At 40.9% G+C, this 25,881-nt stretch overlaps 1 protein-coding gene across 1 annotated transcript in view; it reads right to left on the reverse strand.

The window, feature by feature from the left end:
* Window positions 1-8,033: 8,033 nt before the first annotated feature.
* The window catches only part of CXADR (CXADR cell adhesion molecule), a 59,886-nt gene continuing 42,038 nt past the window's right edge, over window positions 8,034-25,881 (reverse strand). The window contains exon 8 of the mRNA XM_084652498.1: window positions 8,034-8,556. Within this exon, the coding sequence (XP_084508624.1) occupies window positions 8,515-8,556 (42 nt within the window). The 3' untranslated portion in view covers window positions 8,034-8,514. The remainder of the gene's footprint in view (window positions 8,557-25,881) is intronic.

Here is a 25,881-nt window from a genome sequence, read left to right on the forward strand (position 1 = left end):
ATAGGCACCTAAGAAAATATATAGGAAAACTTAGGAGCAGAGTGACTTTAGGTGCCCACAGGGTTAGGCGGCAGCCAAGCAGGTTTTAGTGGATCACAATGATGCTGAAAAACAGGACCGCAAATTACTTGGTCTGTGTCTCAGCTGTACAATGGAATAATGACAACTTCTGTACCACATAAGGGTGTTAGGAGGTTAAAAATGTAAAGGATTGTGAGGTGCTCAGATATTATAGTAATAGGAGCCATATAAATACCTTACATAGAATTATGCCTGATTTACACTGGTGTAAAAGCAGTCAGGCCACACATGATTTGAGTGTCTTTATTTAGCACTGAGCTCCTGGTGTAACTCATCAGTACATTTTTCCTGGGCATTTTGCTAATCTATAAAAGTTTCTGCTCAACAAAGCCTTCTTACATTTGCAAACCTCATCTTGGGAGACTTCAACATCTACACAGATGGTGCTTCTGACATGGTACCCCTGAACTTTCTTCTCATACTCTCTGGATCAACACACACAGCTGCCTAGATCCTCAGGCAGGATATCAATATAACCAACACCTAAATCATCTGTTCTGGTCAGACCATTTCCTCCTCCAACTAGAAATAAGAACTCTTTCCATTGTAAACATTATCACATTCCCATCTCAAAAACTCTTAGGACTAAAGAGTTTCCTAAACTTACTTTAGTTACGTCTTCCCTAGAGAGTTAATTGTCAAGTTCAGCACCCAGGTCTGAGCACCCAGTTTAGCCTAGTCCAGGTGAGAACAGCCACACTCAAGTTACTGGGTCCCCACTGGTGCTGTACTCAGTGAGAAGCTAGGACTTTTGGGGGCCATATCCCATGGTTCTTAATGCTCAGTGACTGAGCTGCTTTAGGATTCTATCCCAGTGAATTGTCAGAGACCACATCGGTCCTTGTGAGCAAATGGGGAGAATTGTGGGAAGGCACTGGAAAACTATCTGATGTTCACCCTGCATCCTCACTGAAAAGTATAAAAGTTACTAGCCTGAGTGTAAGCAGCACTGAGGTTTGAGTCTATACCCAGGATGGGCCAGCTAGCTTGGGTCTGAAGCACCACTACATTTGGGTATGAGGTTTGTGTGTATGGTCAAGTGCTGTGTTGGGGCAACACCCGAGTAAGAGCCTGAGAACTTTGCAATCAAGACAAGCCCTTATGGGTATGTCTTCACTACCAAAATAAAGAAAAAAAAGGTTCTTAACTTGGTTTAGCTAATGCAAGGTAGCTACTCAGGTTAAAAAAGCAGTGAAGACACAGCAACTCTGCTTTTAACTCGGGTTAACAGCTTGAATCCAACCCCACTCTTCCCTATAGATTTTAACTATAGGAAAGGGAAAGAATGCAGAATCTGAACATTTTGGTATAAAATATGGTGTTGTTTCTCAAAGGCTTTGATGAGGCAAATAAATGATTTTCCTGTGATAGAAATATTGCAAATGAATGAGATTTGAGTGCTTAATTATCTTAGGCTCATTTGAATATCCAAACTTTCACTTGCTCTCTCTTACACTTACACACACACACACACACTGCAGATCAGTGTTCAGCTGGTGTTAACTGGAGTTCTCGGTGTATTTGTTTTTATGGCTTCTCACATGGGAAGAAAGAAAAGGAGTACTTGTGGCACCTTAGAGACTAACCAATTTATTTGAGCATGAGCTTTCGTGAGCTACAGCTCACTTCATCGGATGCATGCCGTGAAAACTGCAGCAGACTTTATATACACAGAGAATATGAAAAAATACCTCCTCCCACCCCACTGTCCTGCTGGTAATAGCTCATCTAAAGTGATTATCAGGTGGGCCATTTCCAGCACAAATCCAGGTTTTCTCACCCTCCACCCCCCCCACACAAATTCACTCTCCTGCTGGTGATAGCCCATCCAAAGTGACAACTCTTTACACAATGTGCATGATAATAAAGTTGGGCCATTTCCTGCACAAATCCAGGTTCTCTCACCCCCTCACCCCCCTCCCAAAAACCACACACACAAACTCACTCTCCTGCTGGTAATAGCTCATCCAAAGTGACCATTCTCCCTACAATGTGCATAATTAAGGTGGGCCATTTCCAGCACAAATCCAGGTTTTCCCACATCCCCCCCACCCCCATACACACACAAACTCACTCTCCTGCTGGTAATAGCTCATCCAAACTGACCACTCTCCAAGTTTAAATCCAAATTAAACCAGAACATCGGGGGGGGGGGGGGGGGAGGAAAAAACAAGAGGACACAGGCTACCTTGCATAATGACTTAGCCACTCCCAGTCTCTATTTAAGCCTAAATTAATAGTATCCAATTTGCAAATGAATTCCAATTCAGCAGTTTCTCGCTGGAGTCTGGATTTGAAGTTTTTTTGTTTTAAGATAGCGACCTTCATGTCTGTGATTGCGTGACCAGAGAGATTGAAGTGTTCTCCGACTGGTTTATGAATATTATAATGCTTGACATCTGATTTGTGTCCATTTATTCTTTTACGTAGAGACTGTCCAGTTTGCCCAATGTACATGTCTCAGGCATTGGCACCCTGACAGCAGGATTGTCTGGCTATGTAGACTCCCTCCTCAGGCCCTACGCTACCAGCACTCCCAGCTACCTTCGAGACACCACTGACTTCCTAAGGAAACTTCAATCCATCGGTGATCTTCCTGATAACACCATCCTGGCCACTATGGATGTAGAAGCCCTCTACACCAACATTCCACACAAAGATGGACTACAAGCCGTCAGGAACACTATCCTCGATAATGTCACGGCTAACCTGGTGGTTGAACTTAGTGACTTTGTCCTTACCCATAACTATTTCACATTTGGGGACAATGTATACCTTCAGATCAGCGGCACTGCTATGGGTACCCGCATGGCCCCACAGTATGCCAACATTTTTATGGCTGATTTAGAACAACGCTTCCTCAGCTCTCGTCCCCTAATGCCCCTACTCTACTTGCGCTATATTGATGACATCTTCATCATCTGGACCCATGGAAAAGAAGCCCTTGAGGAATTCCACCATGATTTCAACAATTTCCATCCCACCACCAACCTCAGCCTGGTCCAGTCCACACAAGAGATCCACTTCCTGGACACTACAGTGCTAATAAACAATGGTCACATAAACACCACCCTATACCGGAAACCTACTGACCGCTATTCCTACCTGCATGCCTCCAGCTTTCACCCTGACCACACCACACGATCCATCGTCTACAGCCAAGCTCTGCGATACAACCGCATTTGCTCCAACCCCTCAGACAGAGACAAACACCTACAAGATCTCTGTCAAGCTTTCTTACAACTACAATACCCACCTGCAGAAGTAAAGAAACAGATTGATAGAGCCAGAAGAGTTCCCAGAAGTTACCTACTACAGGACAGGCCTAACAAAGAAAATAACAGAACGCCACTAGCCGTCACCTTCAGCCTCCAACTAAAACCCCTCCAACGCATTATTAAGGATCTACAACCTATCCTAAAGGATGACCCAACACTCTCACAAATCTTGGGAGACAGGCCAGTCCTTGCCTACAGACAGCCCCGCAACCTGAAGCAAATACTCACCAACAACCACATACCACACAACAGAACCACTAACCCAGGAACTTATCCTTGCAACAAAGCCCGTTGCCAATTGTGCCCACATATCTATTCAGGTGACACCATCACAGGGCCTAATAACATCAGCCACACTATCAGAGGCTCGTATACCTGCACATCCACCAATGTGATATATGCCATCATGTGCCAGCAATGCCCCTCTGCCATGTACATTGGTGAAACTGGACAGTCTCAACGTAAAAGAATAAATGGACACAAATCAGATGTCAAGAATTATAACATTCATAAACCAGTCGGAGAACACTTCAATCTCTCTGGTCACGCAATCACAGACATGAAGGTCGCTATCTTAAAACAAAAAAACTTCAAATCCAGACTCCAGCGAGAAACTGCTGAATTGGAATTCATTTGCAAATTGGATACTATTAATTTAGGCTTAAATAGAGACTGGGAGTGGCTAAGTCATTATGCAAGGTAGCCTATTTCCTCTTGTTTTTTCCTACCCCCCCGCCCCCGATGTTCTGATTTAACTTGCATTTAAACTTGGAGAGTGGTCAGTTTGGATGAGCTATTACCAGCAGGAGAGTGAGTTTGTGTGTGTATGGGGGTGGGGGGGGATGTGAGAAAACCTGGATTTGTGCTGGAAATGGCCCACCTTAATTATGCACATTGTAGGGAGAATGGTCACTTTGGATGAGCTATTACCAGCAGGAGAGTGAGTTTGTGTGTGTGGTTTTTGGGAGGGGGGTGAGGGGGTGAGAGAACCTGGATTTGTGCAGGAAATGGCCCAACTTTATTATCATGCACATTGTGTAAAGAGTTGTCACTTTGGATGGGCTATCACCAGCAGGAGAGTGAATTTGTGTGGGGGGGTGGAGGGTGAGAAAACCTGGATTTGTGCTGGAAATGGCCCACCTGATAATCACTTTAGATGAGCTATTACCAGCAGGACAGTGGGGTGGGAGGAGGTATTTTTTCATATTCTCTGTGTATATAAAGTCTGCTGCAGTTTCCACGGCATGCATCCGATGAAGTGAGCTGTAGCTCACGAAAGCTCATGCTCAAATAAATTGGTTAGTCTCTAAGGTGCCACAAGTACTCCTTTTCTTTTTGCGAATAAAGACTAACACGGCTGTTACTCTGAAACCTCACATGGGAAGCAAATCCAATTGTGGATTTGCAAATGCGATTGCATGTCTAGCAAGAATAGTCATTGTTGGGGGGAGGGTTTGAGGCCTTGGCCTTCTGACATGATCTCTTGACCTGCTGCGACCTGACACACCACACCTCAGAAGTAGACACCGCCTCATAGTACAGGCCTCTCTATCTAAATCTGTCCAGAGCAATAAGTTCCCAGGTTTTAATGCCTATCTTGAATGATTTGATGTTGGCCTTCAAAATGTCTTTATATCTGAGGATGGGTTGACACTTACAGTGGATTCCTGTGCACAGTTGGCTTTAGAGCACCACTTTCAGTATACAGAAAACCTCAGTAGGGACCATGCGTCTGACCCAGCAAAGTTGAGACCTGAGCATGCTCTCGATTCCAAGGATTTGGCACCTCTCAAGGACTTCAGTGTTGGGGATCCTGTTCTACTACTTGATGTTGCAGATGGATCTTAGGCAGTGAAAGTGGAAGCTCTCCAAGTGTTTGAAGTGCTGTCAGTATAGCATCCATGTCTCACAGCCATAGAGGAGTGAGGTGAGAAAAACAGGATGGTAGATTTTTATCTTGGTTCTGAGGCAAACTCCACGCTCCCGCCAGAGCCTGAAGATGAGCCTGCCAAACGCCATACCGGCCTTTGCCAGATGCTGAATAATCTCATCTTCCAACATGGCGTTACCGGAAAGTTTGTTACTCGGCATAGCAGAATTTTTGATAGAGTTGAGGGGTGAGTTGTCAGTTGTGATAATGGACTCATGGTACTTCTGATGCTCATGATGTGGTGCTGTCTGGTACATGACCTCTGTCTTGTTCAGGCTAACTGTGAAACCAAAGCATTTTAAGGCCTAGGCAGAGCAATACAAGACAACTGAATGTCGTCAGGTATGTGTGCAATGATGGCACAGTCACCAACAGGAGCTCTCTTAAAAGCTATTTGATTACCTTGGTGCAGGCCCTGAGATGCTGTCGACAATGGACCACCATCCAATCTAAACCAGATGTGTACCTTTATGCCAAAGTCCTGGAATGTGAACAAGAGCATGGCTGAAAAAGAGACAGTGGCAAAGAGGGCTGGAGCCATTACACATGCTTGTTTGGTGCTGCTGGTGATAGGGAAGGCTTCTGATGAGTCACCACACTCCCATCACCCTGGCCATCATGAAATGAGTGGATGACAACAATCCTCTTCTTTGGGAACACAAATTTATGAAAGAGTTTCCACAGGCGCTCGCAATTCACAGTGTCAAAAGCCTTGGTCAGGGTAACAAACACCGCATACAGGTCCTTATTGTGGAGTCATCTCTTGTATTTGTCAGGCTGCAAAAATCATGTCCATGGTGCCGCAACCAGCATGAAAGCCACTCAATGACTCTGGATACACCAGGTCCACTAAGAGAGATGAGCCTGTTGAGGACAACCCAGGCAAGGATTTTCCCAGTTATGGACAGCAGTGAGATTCTGTGATGGTTGTCACAGCTCAGTATGCTTCTCTTCCTTTTGTACAGATGGACTATGAAAGCAGCCTTATACTCCGGGGGCATGGTACCCTGTTCCCATATAGTCTTGAAAAGGCTGGTGAGTTTCCTGACCAGGTGGGCACTCCACAGTTGTATACTTCAGATGGCATGCTCTGGGCGTCCGGAGGCTTGCTCCGGGACAGCTGTTTGTTGGTCTTAGTAATCTCGCCTAAAGAAGGGTACAACGACAGCTCCTCCAGGACAGAACACAGTGGGAGTGAGTCAATGGCTTCATCGGACGTAGTGGATTGACAGTTCAGGACGCTATCAGTGCTCTGCCCAGTGAGAGAGAATCTTGCCTTTCTCTGTGAGCAGCCAGTTACCATTTGCTGTGAGTACAGGGGCCATACCACTGGATTGTGTGTGTATGTTTACTTTAAAAAGCTGATTATGGAATATTGGTTAGTTTTTCATGCTCATTAATTAAAGCACATATATACATCTCTCTCTCAAGTGTCAGATTTTATATTTTGGTCTACTTTGGCGTGTAATCCTAGCACAAACAAAATCAGAATAGCACAAATCTAACAACTAGCACTCTTGACTTTCAGTGGTTACCATCATCAGGGAAGGAATAACAGCCTGTATCATCAAATTACATGGGTACCTTCAGAGAGAGAGAGCATGGTAGAAATCACTGCATTAAGCCTTAAATAATACAAACACATTACCTCACACTGATTCACTAACCCAACAATCAAATGAGATCTTCAACAGTCACTGATGAGCACACAGCATACCTCAGGAGTCTCTCTGTGTGTGCACAAAACGGCTTTAAGACAATTGTGCTCCCTTAACAGTAGCCCACTGCATGTCAGTCTAGTCCAGGGATCAGCAACATTTGGCACACAGCACACCAGGGTAAGCCCCCTGGTGGGGCGGGCCGGTTTGTATACCTGCTGCATCCGCAGGTTTCGCCGATTGTGGCTCCCACTGGCTGCGGTTCACCGCTGCAGGCCAATGGGGGCTGCAGGAAGCGGCAGCCAGCATATCCCTCGGCCCACGCCGCTTCCCGCAGCCCCCATTGGCCTGGAGTGACGAACCACGGCCACTGAGAGCCGCGATTGGCCTAACCTGCGGAAGCGGCAGGTAAACAAACCAGCCCGGCCCTCCAGGGGGCTTACCCTGGCGGGCTGCATGACAAATGTTGTCAATGCCTGATCTCGTCCTTCAGGCTGCTTTAATTTATGCAGATTATGTATGGTAACAAGGAGCCACTCCAATGTTTGGGGATTACTGGGGGCACTGGAACCCTCCATCCCACCATGCCTTCTTTCTCCAGGCCACAGTCTTGATGCCAGCTACATAGTGGGTAGATTTGCTATCTGACACCAAAAGATCTGCCTGTGCTGGGGTGATTGTCCCATAGCCATCTGCACCAGATTTATGGCCACTTTGCACTGTCAGAACTGTACAAAGCCATCTTAACACACAGAAGAATCTAAGATAATGTATGTACATTTCTTTGTTTAAACAATTCCATTACTATTTACATACTCTTTGCCCCTCTTTTCTATGTTAAAATGATGAAAAGCAAAGATAGGGTCATAAACTGACATCACTTATTGCAACATATATTTTACCAGATTTTGATATATGCACTATACACATTATAATGTAATGTTTTATTAAATATATGTTACAAGATTTACAGTCTAGGAATACAATATAGCAAAGTTTTTTTAAAGAAATGTTTATAGAAATCATTTTTATAACAGTATTAAAAGACAATATTATCACAACATTTAAATATACAGTATGCAAGGCACCTTCCTATCAAAGAAATAAGGCAATTAACTAGTTATAAACAAAATTCACTAACTCAAAACTTAAAATCACATTAATTTCTTTGTGATTGGACTGAAATAATTTCAACACCAAATTGCATAACATGCTATATTTTTTTTGTCACCTGAGCTGATTTCTGTCAACTTCATCATGAGGTTTTACATGTACCCAGAGGCATGGCTATCTTCATATTATCAAAGGGTTTTTTTATTTTTTAATTCTTTAAAACCTAGAACTAGTGGAGAAAAATCCTTTAACAGTCACATTGTAAACTTTGCAACAGATAGGTAGGTGAGATTAAAAGAAAATGCTACCCGTAAAACTGAACAGAGTCTAGTTTGTAATCTTGACTCCAAAGTGAAAATAGGTAAAGATGAAACAAACAGTACTTCATTTCATAATATACTTCAGTTTCTCCATAGTTGAAATTCATGGGGAAATACAGCCTGTTTCTTCATGTTTATACCACTGTTATATCATGAATCTTGTATGCGAGGTCATACTATAAAAAAGAGAATACCATTAATCTATATGAGGTGCTGATATTTGATCATCACTTAAGTAAATAAGATAAACACCATTAGGTTCATGCAGATTATTAGGACTGAAATCAATGGAGTTACTCCTACATTAAAATAGGGTAATGAAGTGGCGAGTAAGTCCCAATATTAATATGTTAGAACAGAAATGAGCTGTCGCAGGCACTGCCCCTGCAGCTCCCAGCCAATGGGAGCTGCAGGGGCAGTGCTTGGGTTGGGGGCAGTTTGCAGAGCAGAGGCCCCTGGCTGCCCCTACACATAGGACACGGAGAGGGGCCATGCTCCCCAGCTGGAGGGCCGGAGCGGAGCAAGCCCCAGACCTCACTCCCCAGCGAGAGTTTGAGGGCTGGATTAAAACAGCTGGCCGGCTGGATCCGGCCCGCAGGCCGTAGTTTGTGCACCCCTGATCTAGAACCTGCTCCCACTGAAGTCAACAGAATTTTGCCAGTGCTTCCTATGCCTATAAGACCAGACTCCTTAGTTCATCCATCAGCTAGTGTAAAGTTATCTACAGCATATTTTCAAGTATTTATCTGGTCTAGTTTAAAATCGCAAGCAAGGCGTCTCCCACCATCACTATTATGAAGATATTTTTTGTGAAATTCAACTTGACATGTGCTTTCCTTAATTTCATCCCATCACACCTAGTTACCAGTTGTTTCACCCTACAATTATTTTTCCTCTTTTGTGTTTACAACTTTTAAGTACTTAGTTACCATATCCCTTCCCAATGCAACTGGCTATTTAGTCATATTTATTTTGCATTCTTAATGTTTCTTTGTAAATCAGCCCTTCCAGTTGACTGATCCTTCCATCACCCCACCACCCCCACCTTCTGAGTACCTTATCTTCTTGGTACTGAGGTACTCAAAACTAAATAGAATATTCCAGTACTCATCTCCCTAACGATGTATAAAGAGGAACTATAACCTCCCTTCTTTATGACATGATACACAAATTGCTGTTCAAGGACACAACTCAAAACTAGATTTCCTTTTTTTGGCCACCACATTGAGCTGAAAGTTCATATACATTTTACATACTGACTGCTATCACCCCTTGCTGTATTTCAGCACAACTCATTTCCAATAATATACAGAAAATCTCTTTTCCTAATTAGTATATCATGGAAGCTTGCAACTGTCCAGGAAGCATTTCATTTTGTTATTGTCTAACCCTATTTCCAAACTTATTATGTGCCTTTGTATTATTTCTCATTCTTCACTACTGTTCATACCATGCCTCAATTAGACAGTATTTATGAATGTAATTAGCACACTATTTATTTTCTCTTCCAGATCATTAATTAAGATGTTGACTCAGACTGGAACTCTTGTAACACTGGACGCTGTCACTTCCTATAGACACTTCCTTATAACTTGACACAGTGCTGATTAGCATTAGCCTTTGTGTAAAATACTCCAGCTACTCAATCCCTGTAAAAGTGATTATTGATAACCGCATTTACTTTAGACCATCTGCCTACTAGTTTTGTAAATCTAGCTGCAAAAAATCTAGCTTGATCTGTCATTCTTCATAAAGCCTTTCGGGTAAAGGCTTGTCCATCTAGATTTTTGTCTTTATTATTTATCCCTTTAATTTAGTACGGGTTAAAGTTAGCGGCACCATAAAGCAGTAATAGTCAGGATCATTTGTTTCATCCCTTTCCCCTCCCCCCATCATTTTGGAAGATTAGCATCATATGTGCTTCTTTTATTGTAGTAGTAGTATTTATTTGAATCCCCACTGTACTTGCCACTGTACAGAGAACAAAAAGACGGTCCCTGCTCAAACATATTGATCTATGTATTACTCCATGTAGCATGTGCATCCCCATACCTGTGACCACAGGAACAAAAACAATACAAAAATAAATGCAAAAACATGATTGTTACACCCATTTTTTTCATTTTCTTTTAAATAGATTGTAAACTTTTTGGGGCAGGGACCGTCTTTTTACTCTTTTTATACAACAGCTAGCACAATGAGACTCTGCTCCTACTTGAGGCCTCTAGGTGTTACCATAGTTCAAATAAGTAATAAAATAATAAGATAATGAAAGAACACTTCCCAACAAAAAATAATCTTCCTTCTCCTGTGCCACAAAGACAACGACTGCCACAAGGTCAAACTTTGCTTCTGTCAAACAACAGGGTAGGGACGTAGATTCCAGAGTTGAGGGCCTCTGTCAGGAATGCTCTGTCCCCACTCCTTATATGAGCAAATCTAGGGCAAGTTAACAAGATATTCCCCCAATTTTGGAAAACTTCTGTTATGTAGCGCACTGTAATTGTCAGAATATTCATGATGAAAAGGCTGGGCTGGAAAAAGTATTGAGCTAAATTCAGCTCTAATGTCAACAAGTGCAAACTCCATTGACTGAAGAATGATACCTATTTTTCCAGTCTAAATTAGGCCCTTTGTTCCCACACATGCTTCCCATGCAGATGATACTTGCCCCAAAAGGCAGCTTTCACCAGAAGATGTATTTATCTGACATCCAAAAAATAAAATAAAACAATCACATATCTTCTCAGACATTTGGAGGAGCAATGATCTGTTATTCAAATCTGGGTTTTCACTGGGTACACTCCAATTTTTCCAGTTCATATTAATCTGTCCAAAGTACTGTCAATCCTGAACTCAGGTTTTATTTTCCTCAGTTTATCTTTCCTCTGCTGGTAAATCTCTTTAGCAAACAAAGGATAATAAAAGAAATGTCTCTTCATCCCAAGGCAACAAAATCAACAACTAACATGGGACTTCAATTCAGGAAAAACAGGAGGTCTCATGCAGCCAGTAGTAAATCAGAGTTTCTAAAAATTATAAATAATTTTCTAACACAAAAACAGTTCTGCAACCAACAGAAGGTAATGCTATTCTGGACCTCATAATGATAGATAAAGATGAATTAATCATTGACCTCTAAGTTATTGGTTGCCCAGTGACAAGCAATAATGACCCGATTACATTCAATATGGACAAACTTGGCACTTCAGAAAGGCTAATTTCCTGAAGATGAGAAAAATTATGAATGAAATTTATTCGGGAAAAAAACCCAGAAAAGTGTAAAGCTGTGTTTGGCCAGATGAATGTCCTAGCCTACAAGGGAGACATCTGTAATTAACATCTTCTAAGGAGGTGCAGCAAATGGGGACTTTACACACACGTTCCCTGTCCTGTCCCCTAAGCTAGAGAGTCTCACACTGTAGGAGCGAACAGAACTATTTTTTCTATATTGTGCCTGATACATATACTGATCAAAGCCAAGCTTGTAGAGAGTACAGCTGGAATCATCCTTCAGGTCAAGATCCATTTACCATTTTTGTCTGTTTAGGAATGGGATTATCAATACCAGGGTGACCATCCTGAATCGTAATTTTAGGATACAGACATTGAAGTGTTATCTCCATCCTCCTTTCTTCTTAGGGAATCGAAAAATATTTGGAATAAAATCCTTTTCCACCTCAGCATTAGGGTACAGGTTCTTTGGGTCCCTGTAGAAGTAGGGAGCCTATCTCCTGTAAGAGTATCCTTTCATGAGAGCAATCCTTGGAAAGGAATGAGAAAGGGGGTTTTGGAAGGGAAGAGGGGAACTCTACGGTACAACCAAAGTGAATAGTATCAGGAATCTATTTGTCCGTAATCATCCATCATATATGAGAAAACTGGGCTAGGCAGCCACCAAATCAGATCTTGGGAGGACCTGGCAGCTGGGTAGGTTAGTGATTCTCACAGATCCTATCAAAAAGACTTCTTGGCAGGTGTTGCCCCTGAAGAGAAGAGGTAAAAGGAGCATTATGTTTATTTTGTTGCATCCTCTGACACTTTTGCAGCAGTTCAATAAGCTCTCTGGTGAAAGAAAGTACCTCATGTACTTCCTCTTGGCAGCTGAGGTGTATATCCCCAAGGAACCAAGGGTTGCCCTTTAGTATTTTAATGAGTGCAATGCCTTGTTCAGTCAAAAGATTGATAAGTTGTTTCCCTCGAAGGGCAAATCTTCCACAGGGAACTTTATTTCCTTGGGGAAACAGTGCTGGCCAGCGTGCTCCTTGACTCCTCAGACCCTTGCACAAGCGTCTGCCTAGCCTGGATCTAACTGGGGACTCATAGCCTCCTCCATGTAGTGTTTCCAAAGCCTGAACTCCCCGGCTTGACAGGTTTGAGACAAAAAGGAGTGATACTGCACTGAGTGGAGATATGAGCTTCTCCAAGACAGTACAGGCACCTCTGGTGCTCATCTCTGACTGGGAAAGCAGGGAAGGAGCAGAAGTGGGGCGAGGGGCATTAATTTACTAAGAAAGTTTTATCAGCTTTTGTAGACAGTTCTCCAATATTTATAGATTTTTATATAATTATTATATAATACTTACAAAAACAGAGTCAAGGATCAGTTGTGAACACTGGAGGGCTCCATCCCAGACCATGTGGCAGTAAGAAGGGACTGGGGAGACGGTCAGTCAGAAATAGTGCAGGTATGGACCAATAGACTCCAGTAGCAAGAATCTTCTGGTCTCAGGCACATTCGTATCCTCAGTGGAATACACATAGGGAATAGCACTCAAAGAAGGAGTTTATTTGTACAGTATATTAGGAACAAAAGAAATCACAGTAACGGGGTAGGACCATTACTAAATGGAATGGCAAAACTGTTAAATAGTGATGCAGAAAAGGCAGAAGTGGTTCAATTAATATTTCACTTTTGTATTTGGAAAGAAGGACGATGTACTGGTATTGCATATGATAAAGAAATACTTTCCAGTCCATTAGTAACTAAGGACGATGTTATGCAATGTGTAGTGGGGATAAACATTTTTGAATAAACAGACCTGGATAACTTGCACAAAGAATCCTAAATGAGTTAGCTGAGGAGATCTCTGGTCCACTGGTATTAATTTTTAATAAATCTTGGAATATCAGGGAAATTCCAGAAGACTAGAAGTGTGCTAATATTGTACTGATATATAGGCCAGTTAGCCTGACGTCAGTCCTGGGCAAAACGATGGAAAAGCTGATACACGATTCAATTGATAAAGAATTAAAGAACAGGAGTATAATTAATGCTGATCAACATGGTTTTGTGAAAAAAGTTAGTCAAACAATCATTATTTCACCTTCTTTGGTGAGATTATCCATTTGGTTGACAAAAATAACTGTGTAGGCTATTTTCAGAGTAGCAGCCGTGTTAGTCTGTATTCGCAAAAAGAAAAGGAGGACTTGTGGCACCTTACAGACTAGTCTCTAAGGTGCCACAAGTCCTCCTTTTCTTTTTGTGTAGGCTATAATACTTTGACTTAGTATACTGCATGACATTGATTTAAAAATTGGCACTATACAATATCAATAAAGTACATGTTAAATGGACTAAGAAATGACAGATCTCAAAATGTAGTAATCAATGGGGAATCATCATCAAGTGGGGATGTTTCTAATGGGGTTTTTGCAGGACTTGGCACTGAGCCTGATACTATTCAACATTTTCATCAGTGTTCTGGAATATATCTGCAAGATATGTTCAGCCAAACACAATTTATGCTTTTGTCAAACGCGAGTTATTGAGCTCAATACGGAGGTAACTCTGTAAAAAGTAATGCCCTGTGACATACAGGTCAGACTAAACAGTCCCTTCTAACCTTAATAACTCTACAGATCTGAACCAGCATTCATACTGATGAATATTTATATAACAAATTTACAGCTGGCTTAAATCAAAGCATTTTGGAAGCTTTGTGGGACTAAAAACAATTGAAAAAACCCAGACCTTATGTGGTATCGTTATGTCTCTCAAGAGCATATTGATCAGATATTGAGTATGAGGTGGGATTTCGGAATATGGAATCCATTGCGCACAAGCACTCTGCTGTCCCTACGCAGAGCTTCATTGATTTCAGTGGGGCTCCATGCAGTTACAACAGTCTCCCATTTGCCTACTGAATTGCAGGACTGAAACGCAAGGTAGTTATTAAAGTCGCTTAACAAAGATATAGGATGCTGTCTGACCAAAATTCATGTGCACGCTGAAAGGACCCCATTTTCATTGTCAGTAAGTTACCCCTTATGCCTGTTCCGAGTGCTGACTAAACTCCTACACTAACCAGATATAACCAAACACAGGGGAATAATGGAAATTCAGACAGCCAGTAAGTGGGGGAAAGGCATGAGTTTTTTTTCCAATTCTTGACCTTAGCAGCAAAAAATTCTACTGGATTTTATGACAAATACCAGTTTAAAAAAAAAACATTTCTATGCCTTTTACAGATACATATATTTCATAAGACACACAGCTTAAATGTGCTAAAAAATCCTTTGATGTATGATATTACATACCTATTCAGTCCTGATCAACACAAGGGATGAGCATACAAGAAATACAAGGAAATGAATTTACTCCAAGTGATACCTATCTTTAAGATTTACAAATTAACTAATTGGAATCTATGGTCAGTTTCTCAGCTAACTGGACAGCTTCACCCTCTCATCTTTAAAAAAAATTATTGTTGAAAATGTGCAGCCTTGATGTCTCTGTAAACGGAGAGAGAGATCTGGCATGATCAGACTCTACTGTCGCAATACAAGAAAAATGTACTTTCATTTTCCTAACTACAGCCATTTCATCGGATACATTAAAACCTGTCTTAGGAATTTACATCTCACCTGGAAGAGCAGTGACCCAGGAAACATTTCCAGGGACCTTAGATGGCTTCAGCTACATTGAGGACAGCTGATATTTCAATGTCTTAGTGTAGTACATTTCTTCAATATAAAAGCATAGAGCCGCTCTCTTGGAGTTAATCAGTTTTCAGTTAAATTCAGGTTTAACTTTAATAAGATCCTTATTATATTTACACCCACACAGTCAACTTATGTGCTTTTCAGAACTATTTTTTCATTGTAACTCCTTAATTTATACTTCCAAATATTTTATGTAATGGTATGGGGCACACCTGCCTAAAGGCTTCCTAAGTTTAAAAAGTCTGTAAATAGTTCTTAAAACAGTTAAACCTGACCAAAAGAGAAAGTTTATACACCAAGCTGTACATTTTCTTTACATTACCTTCATATAATTCAGCTTTCCTTCCAGAGTTTATGCAGAAGGGTCAACTTATTGCTCTTGCAATTGACATGAATTACAATAGAATTTTTACTTTATTTTTTCATTTTTGTTTTTCAGGATTGTAATTTTCAGTAGGATATCTAATTTTCTGGAATCCAAGAAGTTAAGCTAAATTCTTTTTTGCTTTACTATAGAGCACATAACAATATTTAAAATGATTTACTATGAATTAACAAATCACAGCAAGTCACAAGCAAATGTGTGGTATATTTCAGTCACTGGGGTATGGGTGAAGCACTGCTAAAAAAAAATTAAGACAATCAGAAATCATTGGCCACAAGAGGGCATCCAATATTTTCTAACCAAACCATATTTCATATTAGCATGTTTCAATTTCAAGCACTGTGATGTTTTAACATATTGGGAGGGGGATTGGAGGGCAGGAGGAGGAGGGATTATTTCGGATTGTAGCATTTTTCAGGATGTCTTCTTTTTACCTGGTTTTGACTAATGTTCTCATGTTTTTATTTTACTTTTTTTTTAAACTGTACATAGGGAATTGTGAATTATAAAAGTTATTAAGGTACCAAGTAAAGGGCCTGATCCAAAGCCCACTGAAGGCAAAAGGGACTCTTTCCATAGACTTCAGATCAGGTCCTGAAAGTTCTGCTTAATCAATCATTTTTGTCTTATTGTTTATAGGCACACACACTAATGTTTTGGTGAATGTGCAGAAATAATGAATAATTTAGACATTCACATGATAACCATTCATTTTTAAAATAATCAGTATAATCATTTTAAGAGGGTTTTTTTTATGTCATACTATACTATGAATGACTACACAGAAATAAATTGTTTTTTTGTCAAACACTGTCCAGCTTAATACAATTATTTAAAAAATCAAGAAAATTGTTATATTGTGCTAAATCAGTCTAGTCAACAGACAGAGCATTGTGATCCAATGCCAGTAGAATAAAGAAGGCTAGTTTATAATCTCCAGAACACTTCCTCTACCTGCCTGTGAATACATCTGTAGGTAACTCAGTTGGAAGCAAAAATGTTGCAACCTATTTACGAACTATTTAAAATGTTTCGATACTATAAAAATACTCATTTCACATGGTATTTAATGACCATTCTAATTTATATTACTTATACTTTATTTAAAGGGACACTGGGCTTGAAAAAACATGGGTCTGGCTGAAAATGTCATACATACTATAGATACAAGGTAGGTGAGGGAAGATATTTTATTGGACCAACTTCCGTTAGTGAGAGACAAGCTTTCGAGCCACACACACAGCTCTTCTTCACATCTGGGCAGAGTTGTCTCCCCCCCGTTCTATAGGGGTCAGGCTGTGATACAGAGACCCCCTTGACAAAGGGTTACAACTCTCACCTTTGGCCCGACAAACACATTACACCAGACCTGAAGAGCAGCTGTGTGTGGCTGGAAAGCATGTCTCTCTCACCAACAGAAGTTGGTCCAATAAAAGATACTACCAAACCCAACTGGTCTCTCTAATCTCCGGGGACCGACACAGCTGCAACTACACTGCATACATACTATAGTTAAGGTAACACAACTGGCATAACTGAAATAAGTCCGTGGAGGGAAAAATCTATTTATTCAATTTGCTAAAGGGATCTCAGAGCACTCCATGTATAGGTAGGCTCCAATCCCATAACTTGTTTTGCAGGCAGGCAGACACACACTAGTGCCTGAGTGGAGTCCCAGTGGAGTCAGTGGGACTCTGGATAGGTGCAGGAGGCCACCAGCATGAAGTTCAGCACTAGTTAATTTTTTCTCTGAAAAGAGCTTTTTAAAATATCAGAGGAACAAAATACAAACAAAAATAAAAACAACCCACATTATAAAAAGAATGGTCATACTTTATATTAAGGTTCTGTTTGTAAATGATTAATAGAAGTTATAGAGTGTTAGAGACATGAGCCGTATTTATTACAGATTATAGGTACATCTGCAGAGGATGTTATGAATGGTTGGGAATGCTTGTCTGGAGGATACCTGTTCAATATCTTTCCTCTGTTGCCTGAGCATCCAATAGCCTTCTATATTACCCATCTTCTCAAACAAGTCCAATTTCCATGACCCTCCCTCTTTGCAGGTTACTGTTAAACATTACTAACATACATTCAGATCAGTTTCCTAGCTTTGAGACATCCTGGTGTATTAATACATACTGTTGCCACCCTCCCAATCTTTAACTGAGGATGGGCAAAGCAACACTTTGCGATAGTCAGTAGATCAACAGGGGTACCAGTTCAGAAGTGGCCATTAGTACCCCCCCCCCTTTTTTTTTTAAATTTAAAATGGGTGATTTCATCCTTGCTGTTTTACATTCACAGTGGTTCATCTCAGACTGCCGCCTTTCTATTTTTATTGAAGGAAAACTATAGTGCATCGATAAAGGGCATACACATCAATATATTTTAAAACCAAGCTTTTGCATCATATTACTAGGTTATTTTATATTCTGGAAGAAATATTTCTGCTTTCAGCAGTTATGGGATTACAAGTGATGGGAAAGGGCATCCTATTTACTCACATAAAATGTATAGTGCTGGCAGCCACAACATAAGCTCTTGACAGCGCTCCGCAAACCACCAGCTGTGTCCCAAAGATGTCATCTTGCTTAAGTCAAAATTCAGTTTAGTTATTAGCTGCATCTCGCACAATTTCTGCATTAAGTTGCTCAATTCCCACCTGAGCTAGACTGGTGGTAAATTGAAACCATAGTAATTAGAGAGCAGATAAATAAAATTATATCTTGACAAGTGCACACTTTGGAATGGGTCCTGGTATTATCTACCATCAGGTTTGACTATGAAACTAGTGACACTGGCCCAGTTCCGTTTTCTCAGGCACTAGCAGTTTGTATAGTGGAGATGAAGATGTGGGATAAGTGTCAGGCCAGTTCTACTCTACAATGTTTTGTCAGCATAGCGATATTGGTCCTGGGTGTGAAAAACCAAACCACACTTCTGGCTGACAAACCTATCCCAGCAAAATCCCCACTGTAGACATAGCTATGCTCAAAGAACAGTGCATCCGTTGCCATAGACAATGTCATTTGGGAAGGTGATGTTGCTATGCTGATAGAAACATCATCTTAGGCCTGGTCTACACTAGGGGGGATCGATCTAAGATACGCAACTTCAGCTACGAGAATAGCGTAGCTGAAGTCGACGTATCTTAGATCGACTTAGAATCACTTACTTTGCGTCCTCGTGGCGCGGGATCAACAGCTGCCGCTCCCCTGTCGACTCTGCTTCCGACTCTCGCCCTGGTGGAGTTCCGGAGTCGACAGCAGAGCAAGCGGGGATCGATTTATCGCGTCTACAGTAGACACGATAAATCGATCCCTGATACATTGATCACTACCTGCCGATCCGGCGGGTAGTGTAGACGTGGCCTTAGTGGTCTTGACATCATTCAAATTTAGTAGATACACTAATGTTCTGAAACTTCTACCAATTTCTTAAGACAATTTGCATAAAAGGTTCTTACTTTGTTCGAATGTATCCAACCTTGAGATTTAGTTTATTAATCTGTTCCACAGAACACTCAGGTCCAGCTAGTGGTTGCTGTCACTGAACTCCAGTAATGTTGTGCTTTAATATTGTTGGCTGGAGATTCATAAAATATTATACATTTTAGCCCTGAATATATTTCTCCTAGTCTTCCATCCCAACATAACTGATATAAGTAGAGGTGGCACTCACTAGATTTGTGCATACAAGGCTGGAAGCAGGGATTTTGTCACGGAATTTATTTCACTCACTGGTTGATGGATCCTAATTGAGGTGTCCAGAAAACCATGTCTATTTAGACAGGCTTTTGCACAAAGAATTAGTTTATGAGAATGGGAGTGTGGTGGTGGTATTCTTTGCTAGGGAGTTTGCAGCTTGTTTTAGCAGAGCCTGTGCCAATTTTGATTTAACTTAGAGTTCTAAGTATGTTATATAAATTAAAAATAAATAAAATTTTGGAAAAATCAGAGCTTCTGGCATGTATAAATTTCTATTTTTTCCTTTATTGAACTCCTGCTTTTCCTAGAAAGTGAGGATTTTCCCTTCCTGTAATTCAAGTTTCTGCCACAAGGTAGCTGGCAGTCTCTAGACCATTGGGCTTTCCTCTTTGAACTTGCTAGTGATCAATCAACTTCCAACAGCTTATCCTCCTTACTCAGCGACACTATCTACAGGCTGCTTTTGTACACTTTCTTTAGGTGGATTATTCCTTAGCCTTTAAAGATGCTTATGGAAACAATTAGATACGGGCAAACAAAGTGACTAAAATGTTTTCTAAAATAGCAAGTCTAACAACTAATTAATTATCAGCACTAATGTAATAAAGGTCTGGAAGAATCCCAAACAGTTAAATGCTTCTTCACAAAAACCCAATTTACCAGTACAGAATTTCTTTCTGTTCCTACTTATTTGACAATCTGGATCAATCAGATATAAAGAGTGCACACTGACTCCCTAGTTCTGGTGGAAAAATAGCTGGTCAAGATGCTCCTTCTAAGGACAGTATCTGCCAAAGCTGACACAACAAATCTACAGTGGCATATAGGTACCTAAGGATCATCATTTGGCAGCTTTAGACAAGTCCCTTGCTGAAGCCCTTTTCCTTTCAGCTCATGGGATAGGTCATAGTTCTAGTACAGTGGGCTATAAATGGCTCAGGGGAAGAAGACTACGCAGTTTACGTGGAAACACAGGACTTTTAGCCATCTAGCTGTAGTGGGTCTGGACTCCACCCCCTCCCCTTGAAGTCCTGAAGTGGGGAAGGGCAGTAGCGTAGCTAAGGGGGAGCGGGGCAGCATGCAGTGTGACTGAAGGACCCGACGCCGAAGTGCTGCTGAAGACCTGGAGCGCCGCTGGGTGAGTACTAGTGTGTGGCACTTTTTTTTTTTTTTTAAATCTCCGCTCCCCCTGGTTTCTCCACCTATGTCACTGGGAATGGAGTGATGAAAACTGGACCAGGAGGAGGGTGAGGTGGGACGCCGCCCAGGGGGAAAGTAAAACATAGCGTAGCTCAGGTGATCTTATAAAAGACGGTCTGTCCTGAAAAGGGAAGAGGAATGCAAGTTTCAGCTTTTAACATTGGCTCTCCAGTAAGGACTCAGGCGGAGGGGGATGCATTAGTCACCAAAACAGAGAAGCAAGGATACTCTGACAGGGGTACCCAGAAATTTCAAGGCTGCTTCCACTGACACGGAAAAGGTCTTTATGTTCAGAGGGGAAGCAAACTAAGTTTGGGCCTGCTGTACTCTGTCTCAAGGAAGAGCAAAAATGGACATCACAATTGCCACTGAAGAAATTTGGGCACTGCTGTACCTGTGCATCTTCTGCCTGTCCATGTCACTGCTTGCTTTATAAAGAACTAGAAGGTGTTTGCCCGGAGCTTAGGCAGAAGATTAACTGACAATAACACAGCATCCAGAGTGAAGGAAATAAAAATCTAGGAAGTGGTGATTGCTCCCTCTTCCTTCTAGGTTCAGCCATTGAGGGAAATCATTTGATCCAGATTGTTAAATGAGTGTCAGCAGTCTTTCATTTCTATTGCAGGATATGTATTCTATAATTGTTAATCTCACTTGACCTTTTTTCTGATTGGTCCTCCTGTCAGGCATTACTTTTTCCAGAGGTATTCCTCATCCCCAACTGAAGAAACTGGGTCGCTTTGGAGATGGCTCATGACACTTGTTAAGAGACATACTGTGTAGCCTGTAGTTTATGAACATTTTAAAATCAGATCAGTTTTTCCTCAATTGAAACTTGTTAGATTTAGAACATTTATCTCTTAGTTTCCTTGCATTCTGCCTTAAGTTTTCTGCTTATTTTAATTTCTGGGCTATATTAAAACAAAACTCCTCTGTACTCGAAGGACAGAAAAGGACAGCTATATATGGGGAAAACAGTCATTGTCATTACAGGTTTTTCATTAGTGTGCTCACTTCTTAAGCTCCATTGATCAACTATTAATTATATATATTGAAGCAAAGTTCAAAATGTGCTTGGCACTGTACAGATTTAATTAAGCATGCATTAACATATGTAGACATGTATCTTTTTCAGGGTATTTTCAGATTGTAAAAAAGTCATGTACGTTACTTCCTTAAGCCCTTAGTGGTATTCACGCCTATTATAAATACAGATCCAGTGCTCATATGCATAGAATAATTTTTAATTACACAAATTTAACTTAAATATAAATGTATATAAATCAATGAAATTTTAAATTCAAAATTTGAGGAACTGAACACCACTAGAAATCTATACACATACACTAAGAATCTGCCACATTTACAGGCTTCAGACCAAATTTAACATATTAGTAAAATACTTTAAACAACACTTAAAATGAGCAACTTGAGGGGGTTACTTCGACCCATAAGATATCTTATTGTAACAGAATATGTTTGACTGGTTAACAAAGGGAAAATGTTAGGAATAGCATTCACTTGGACATCTACAATAATAATGGTTAAGTTCCTGGGGGAACAACTTTATATTCAAATATTTTATTCCTGCAATGGAAAATGGATAATCAACCCAATTTAAAAATCAATCTAAGCTATAATCTATATTGTAATGAGTAATCAAGTTACAGAATCTGAAGGTGCATGCCAATATCCACAGAAAAGTTTAAAATATCCAGTCAGTTTTAACTGCTATTTTTCATTCAATTTGAAAGCGGTAACAAAAGGAGGAATAAGAAAGAACAAGATGAGCACAAGTGTGGTAGGGAAAGTCACGTTTATTAGTACGCTTAAAAGAGTACAAGAGGAAGAGAAAACTAAAGACACAAACAAGCTCTGCTTTAGAATAAAGACAGACTGTTTTCTCTAACAGATTTATTTCAAAAAGTACACGTCTGTCATGAAACTACAGCATTCTTGTATTTTTTTTTAACAAATGGACTTCCTACAAATTTCAATGCTTCTACTTTAAATTCATAAAAATTAAATATAGAACCTCATGCCGAAATTCATACCAATACCAAATACTATGCTTTGTGCACGTGAAGTACCGAATACCTTTTTCCAGTTGCAGACATTTACTCCATTAGGCAGTATTGCTTTAGTATATGGGCTGAATGAATGGACTATAAGGTGGATAGAAAGTTGGCTAGATTATCGGGTTCAACAGGTAGTGATCAATGGCTCCATGTCTAGTTGACAGCCAGTATCAAGTGGAGTGCCCCAAAGGTCTGTCCTCGGGCCGGTTTTGTTCAATATCTTCATAAATGATCTGGAGGATGGTGTGGATTGCACCCTCAGCAAGTTTGCAGATGACACTAAACTGGGAGGAGAGGTAGATACGCTGGAGGGTAGGGATAGGATACAGAGGGACCTAGACAAATTAGAGGATTGGGCCAAAAGAAATCTGATGAGGTTCAACAAGGACAAGTGCAGAGTCCGGTACTTAGGACGGAAGAATCCCATGCACCCCTACAGACTAGGGACCGAATGGCTAGGCAGCAGTTCTGCAGAAAAGGACCTAGGGGTTACAGTGGACGAGAAGCTGGATATGAGTCAAGAGTGTGCCCTTGTTGCCAAGAAAGCCAATGGCATTTTGGGATGTATAAGTAGGGGCACTGCCAGCAGATCAAGGGACATGATCATTCCCCTCTATTCGACATTGGTGAGGCCTCATCTGGAGTACTGTGTCCAGTTTCGGGCCCCACACTACAAGAAGGCTGTGGATGTGTCCAGTGGAGGGCAATAAAAATGATTAGGGGACTGGAACACATGACCTATGAGGAGAGGCTGAGGGAACTGGGATTGTTTAGTCTGCAGACAAGAAGAATGAGGGGGGATTTGATAGCTGCTTTCAACTACCTGAAAGGGGGTTCCAAAGAGGATGGATCTAGACTGTTCTCAGTGGTAGCAGATGACAGAACAAGGAGTAGTGGTCTCAAGTTGCAGTGGGGGAGGTTTAGGTTGGATATTAGGAAACACTTTCACTAGGAGGGTGGTGAAACACTGGACTGTGTTACCTAGGGAGGTGGTGGAATCCCCTTCCTTAGGGGTTTTTAAGGTCAGGCTTGACAAATCCCTGGCTGGGATGATTTATTTGGGGATTGGTCCTGCTTTGAGCAGGGGTTGGACTAGATGACCTCCTGAGGTCCCTTCCAACCCTGATATTCTATGATTCTATAATTAAGTTGAAATGTACTCATCATTGAAAAGCCCAAAGGCCCTATAAAACACTTAATGCAGTGTTTCAGTAGGGTTTAAGTGATACAATGAACCTAATGTGGTCTTTCCTCCTATATGGCAAGAGTACAAAGAACAAAAGTCTGCCATGAAAACTATTTTCTATACTGTTGGCTTCCTTTATTGCAGAAAAGCCCTGATTTAAAGACAGATATTTGAAACACATCTTTAACACTTAGTATATTGTTACATGTCAGATTAAATGTCCTCATACCTCTTGTTTAGTAACAATACAACTACACAACATTAGATTAAATGTGTACTTTTGTACATTTCTGAATAGGCAAAATACCACAATTAATGGCGTTTACAAAAATATGATGGGTATTTATTTTGCTCAACTGGAACAAGGCATTTTTAACGCACTAAACTCTAAAAAATTTACTGATGAAATATCAGTGTAAAATAATGCCTCACAAAAATACCTTTAAATATCTGTTTCAGAAAGTATATTAAAAGGAAGTTTATGATATCTGGTCTAATGTAGTGTTTTTTCAAATTACATAAGGCTGTCACACTTTATTCATCCCAAACTAAAATCAGAGTATGCCCCACTGACAATGGAAAAGTAAATTTTCAGTCATCCAATTAATTAGTTATTACCTCTTCAGTTCATTTAGATTTAATATTTACAAAAGAAAGTTTATCTTCAACTATAAAACTGCATCAATGAGGTATTGAGGATGGTGTGTTCTAATCAATGAACTAGCTGTCCTTGCTACCTGTAAGAGTTTTCCTTAGAAGTCTTATTTGTAACAACATTCTAATTGGGATGTGGGGGGAGTACTGGGACAAGCTATTTGGTCCCATCCATTCCCCTTCTAAATAGACAATACATTGTTAATCTGGTATCTGCTTTAAATAAATTAGATGTGTGAATTTAAAGAAAAAAACAATTTACTAAAATATTTATTTTGTGATATTAATCAAATTTATAGTAGTAATAATGTAGCCTTCATGATAATTATTTGTCCATTCAATAGGCCTGGATGTTAGGTACTTGAGGCAAAGTCTATCCCAAGTAGGTAGTCCTATGTATTTCAGAGGACAGTGTCAGTTTCTGTTACTTTATCTTCCATGCAATTTCATAAACAGACATTATCAAGGCTGCAAGGCCTAAAAGCTATATTCTGAGGGCATATCATGCTGTCCTTCCACTTTATCACTTATTCCTTTCTTGTGAGCTGACAGGGAATTAAATACGCACAAATGCAGTTACACCTGCTTTAGTGTAATACATTTATGTTCTTCAGTATCTTGCCTGTTTACCTGACAGGAATATGGAGTATTGGACAATGCAATGAGAGCTCATCTCACAAACATGTCCACAGATGGATTAATCAAGCACTTTAGACGGTTAGCTAGTTGCCCAGCCCTACTGCTGGCTTTTAATCTCTGCTTTACCTCCTGTTTTGCATAGCAGATCAGTTTTCAAGATTGACATAACAGCATTTTAAAAATAATAAACACCTTACTTTCAGGGTAGGTAAAATATTTGGTGTATCAATATATCAGTCAACTGTGACAATCTCTCTTCAGTGTTTATAACTGGATACGGGAAGAGACTGTCTTCATTCCCCACACCAGGGGTTCTCAAACTTCATTCCACTGCAACACCCTTCTGACCACAGAAGTTACACCACCACCCCAGGAGTGGTGGACTGAAGCCTGAGTCTGCCCAAGCCCCGCTGGCGGGGGGAAGGTGGGGACGGAAGCAAGCCAAAGCCCAAAAGCTGCAGCCCCAGGCAGGGTGCCTGTAACCTGAGCTCCGCCGCCCAGGGTTGAAGCCCTCTGGCTTCGGATTTGGCCTGGGTGGCGAGGCTCGGGCAGCGAGGCTTGGGCTTAGACTTTGGCCCGGGTGGTGGGACTCAGGCTTCGGCCAGGGCCCCCAGCAAGTCTAAGACAGCCCTGGGAACCCCACTGGGGTCACGACCCACTTTGGGTCCCCACCCACAGTTTAAGAACTGCTGTCCTATACT

Source organism: Lepidochelys olivacea (assembly GCF_965140295.1).
Source record: "Lepidochelys olivacea isolate rLepOli2 genome assembly, chromosome: 1".
NCBI classification, from domain to species: Eukaryota; Metazoa; Chordata; order Testudines; family Cheloniidae; genus Lepidochelys; species Lepidochelys olivacea.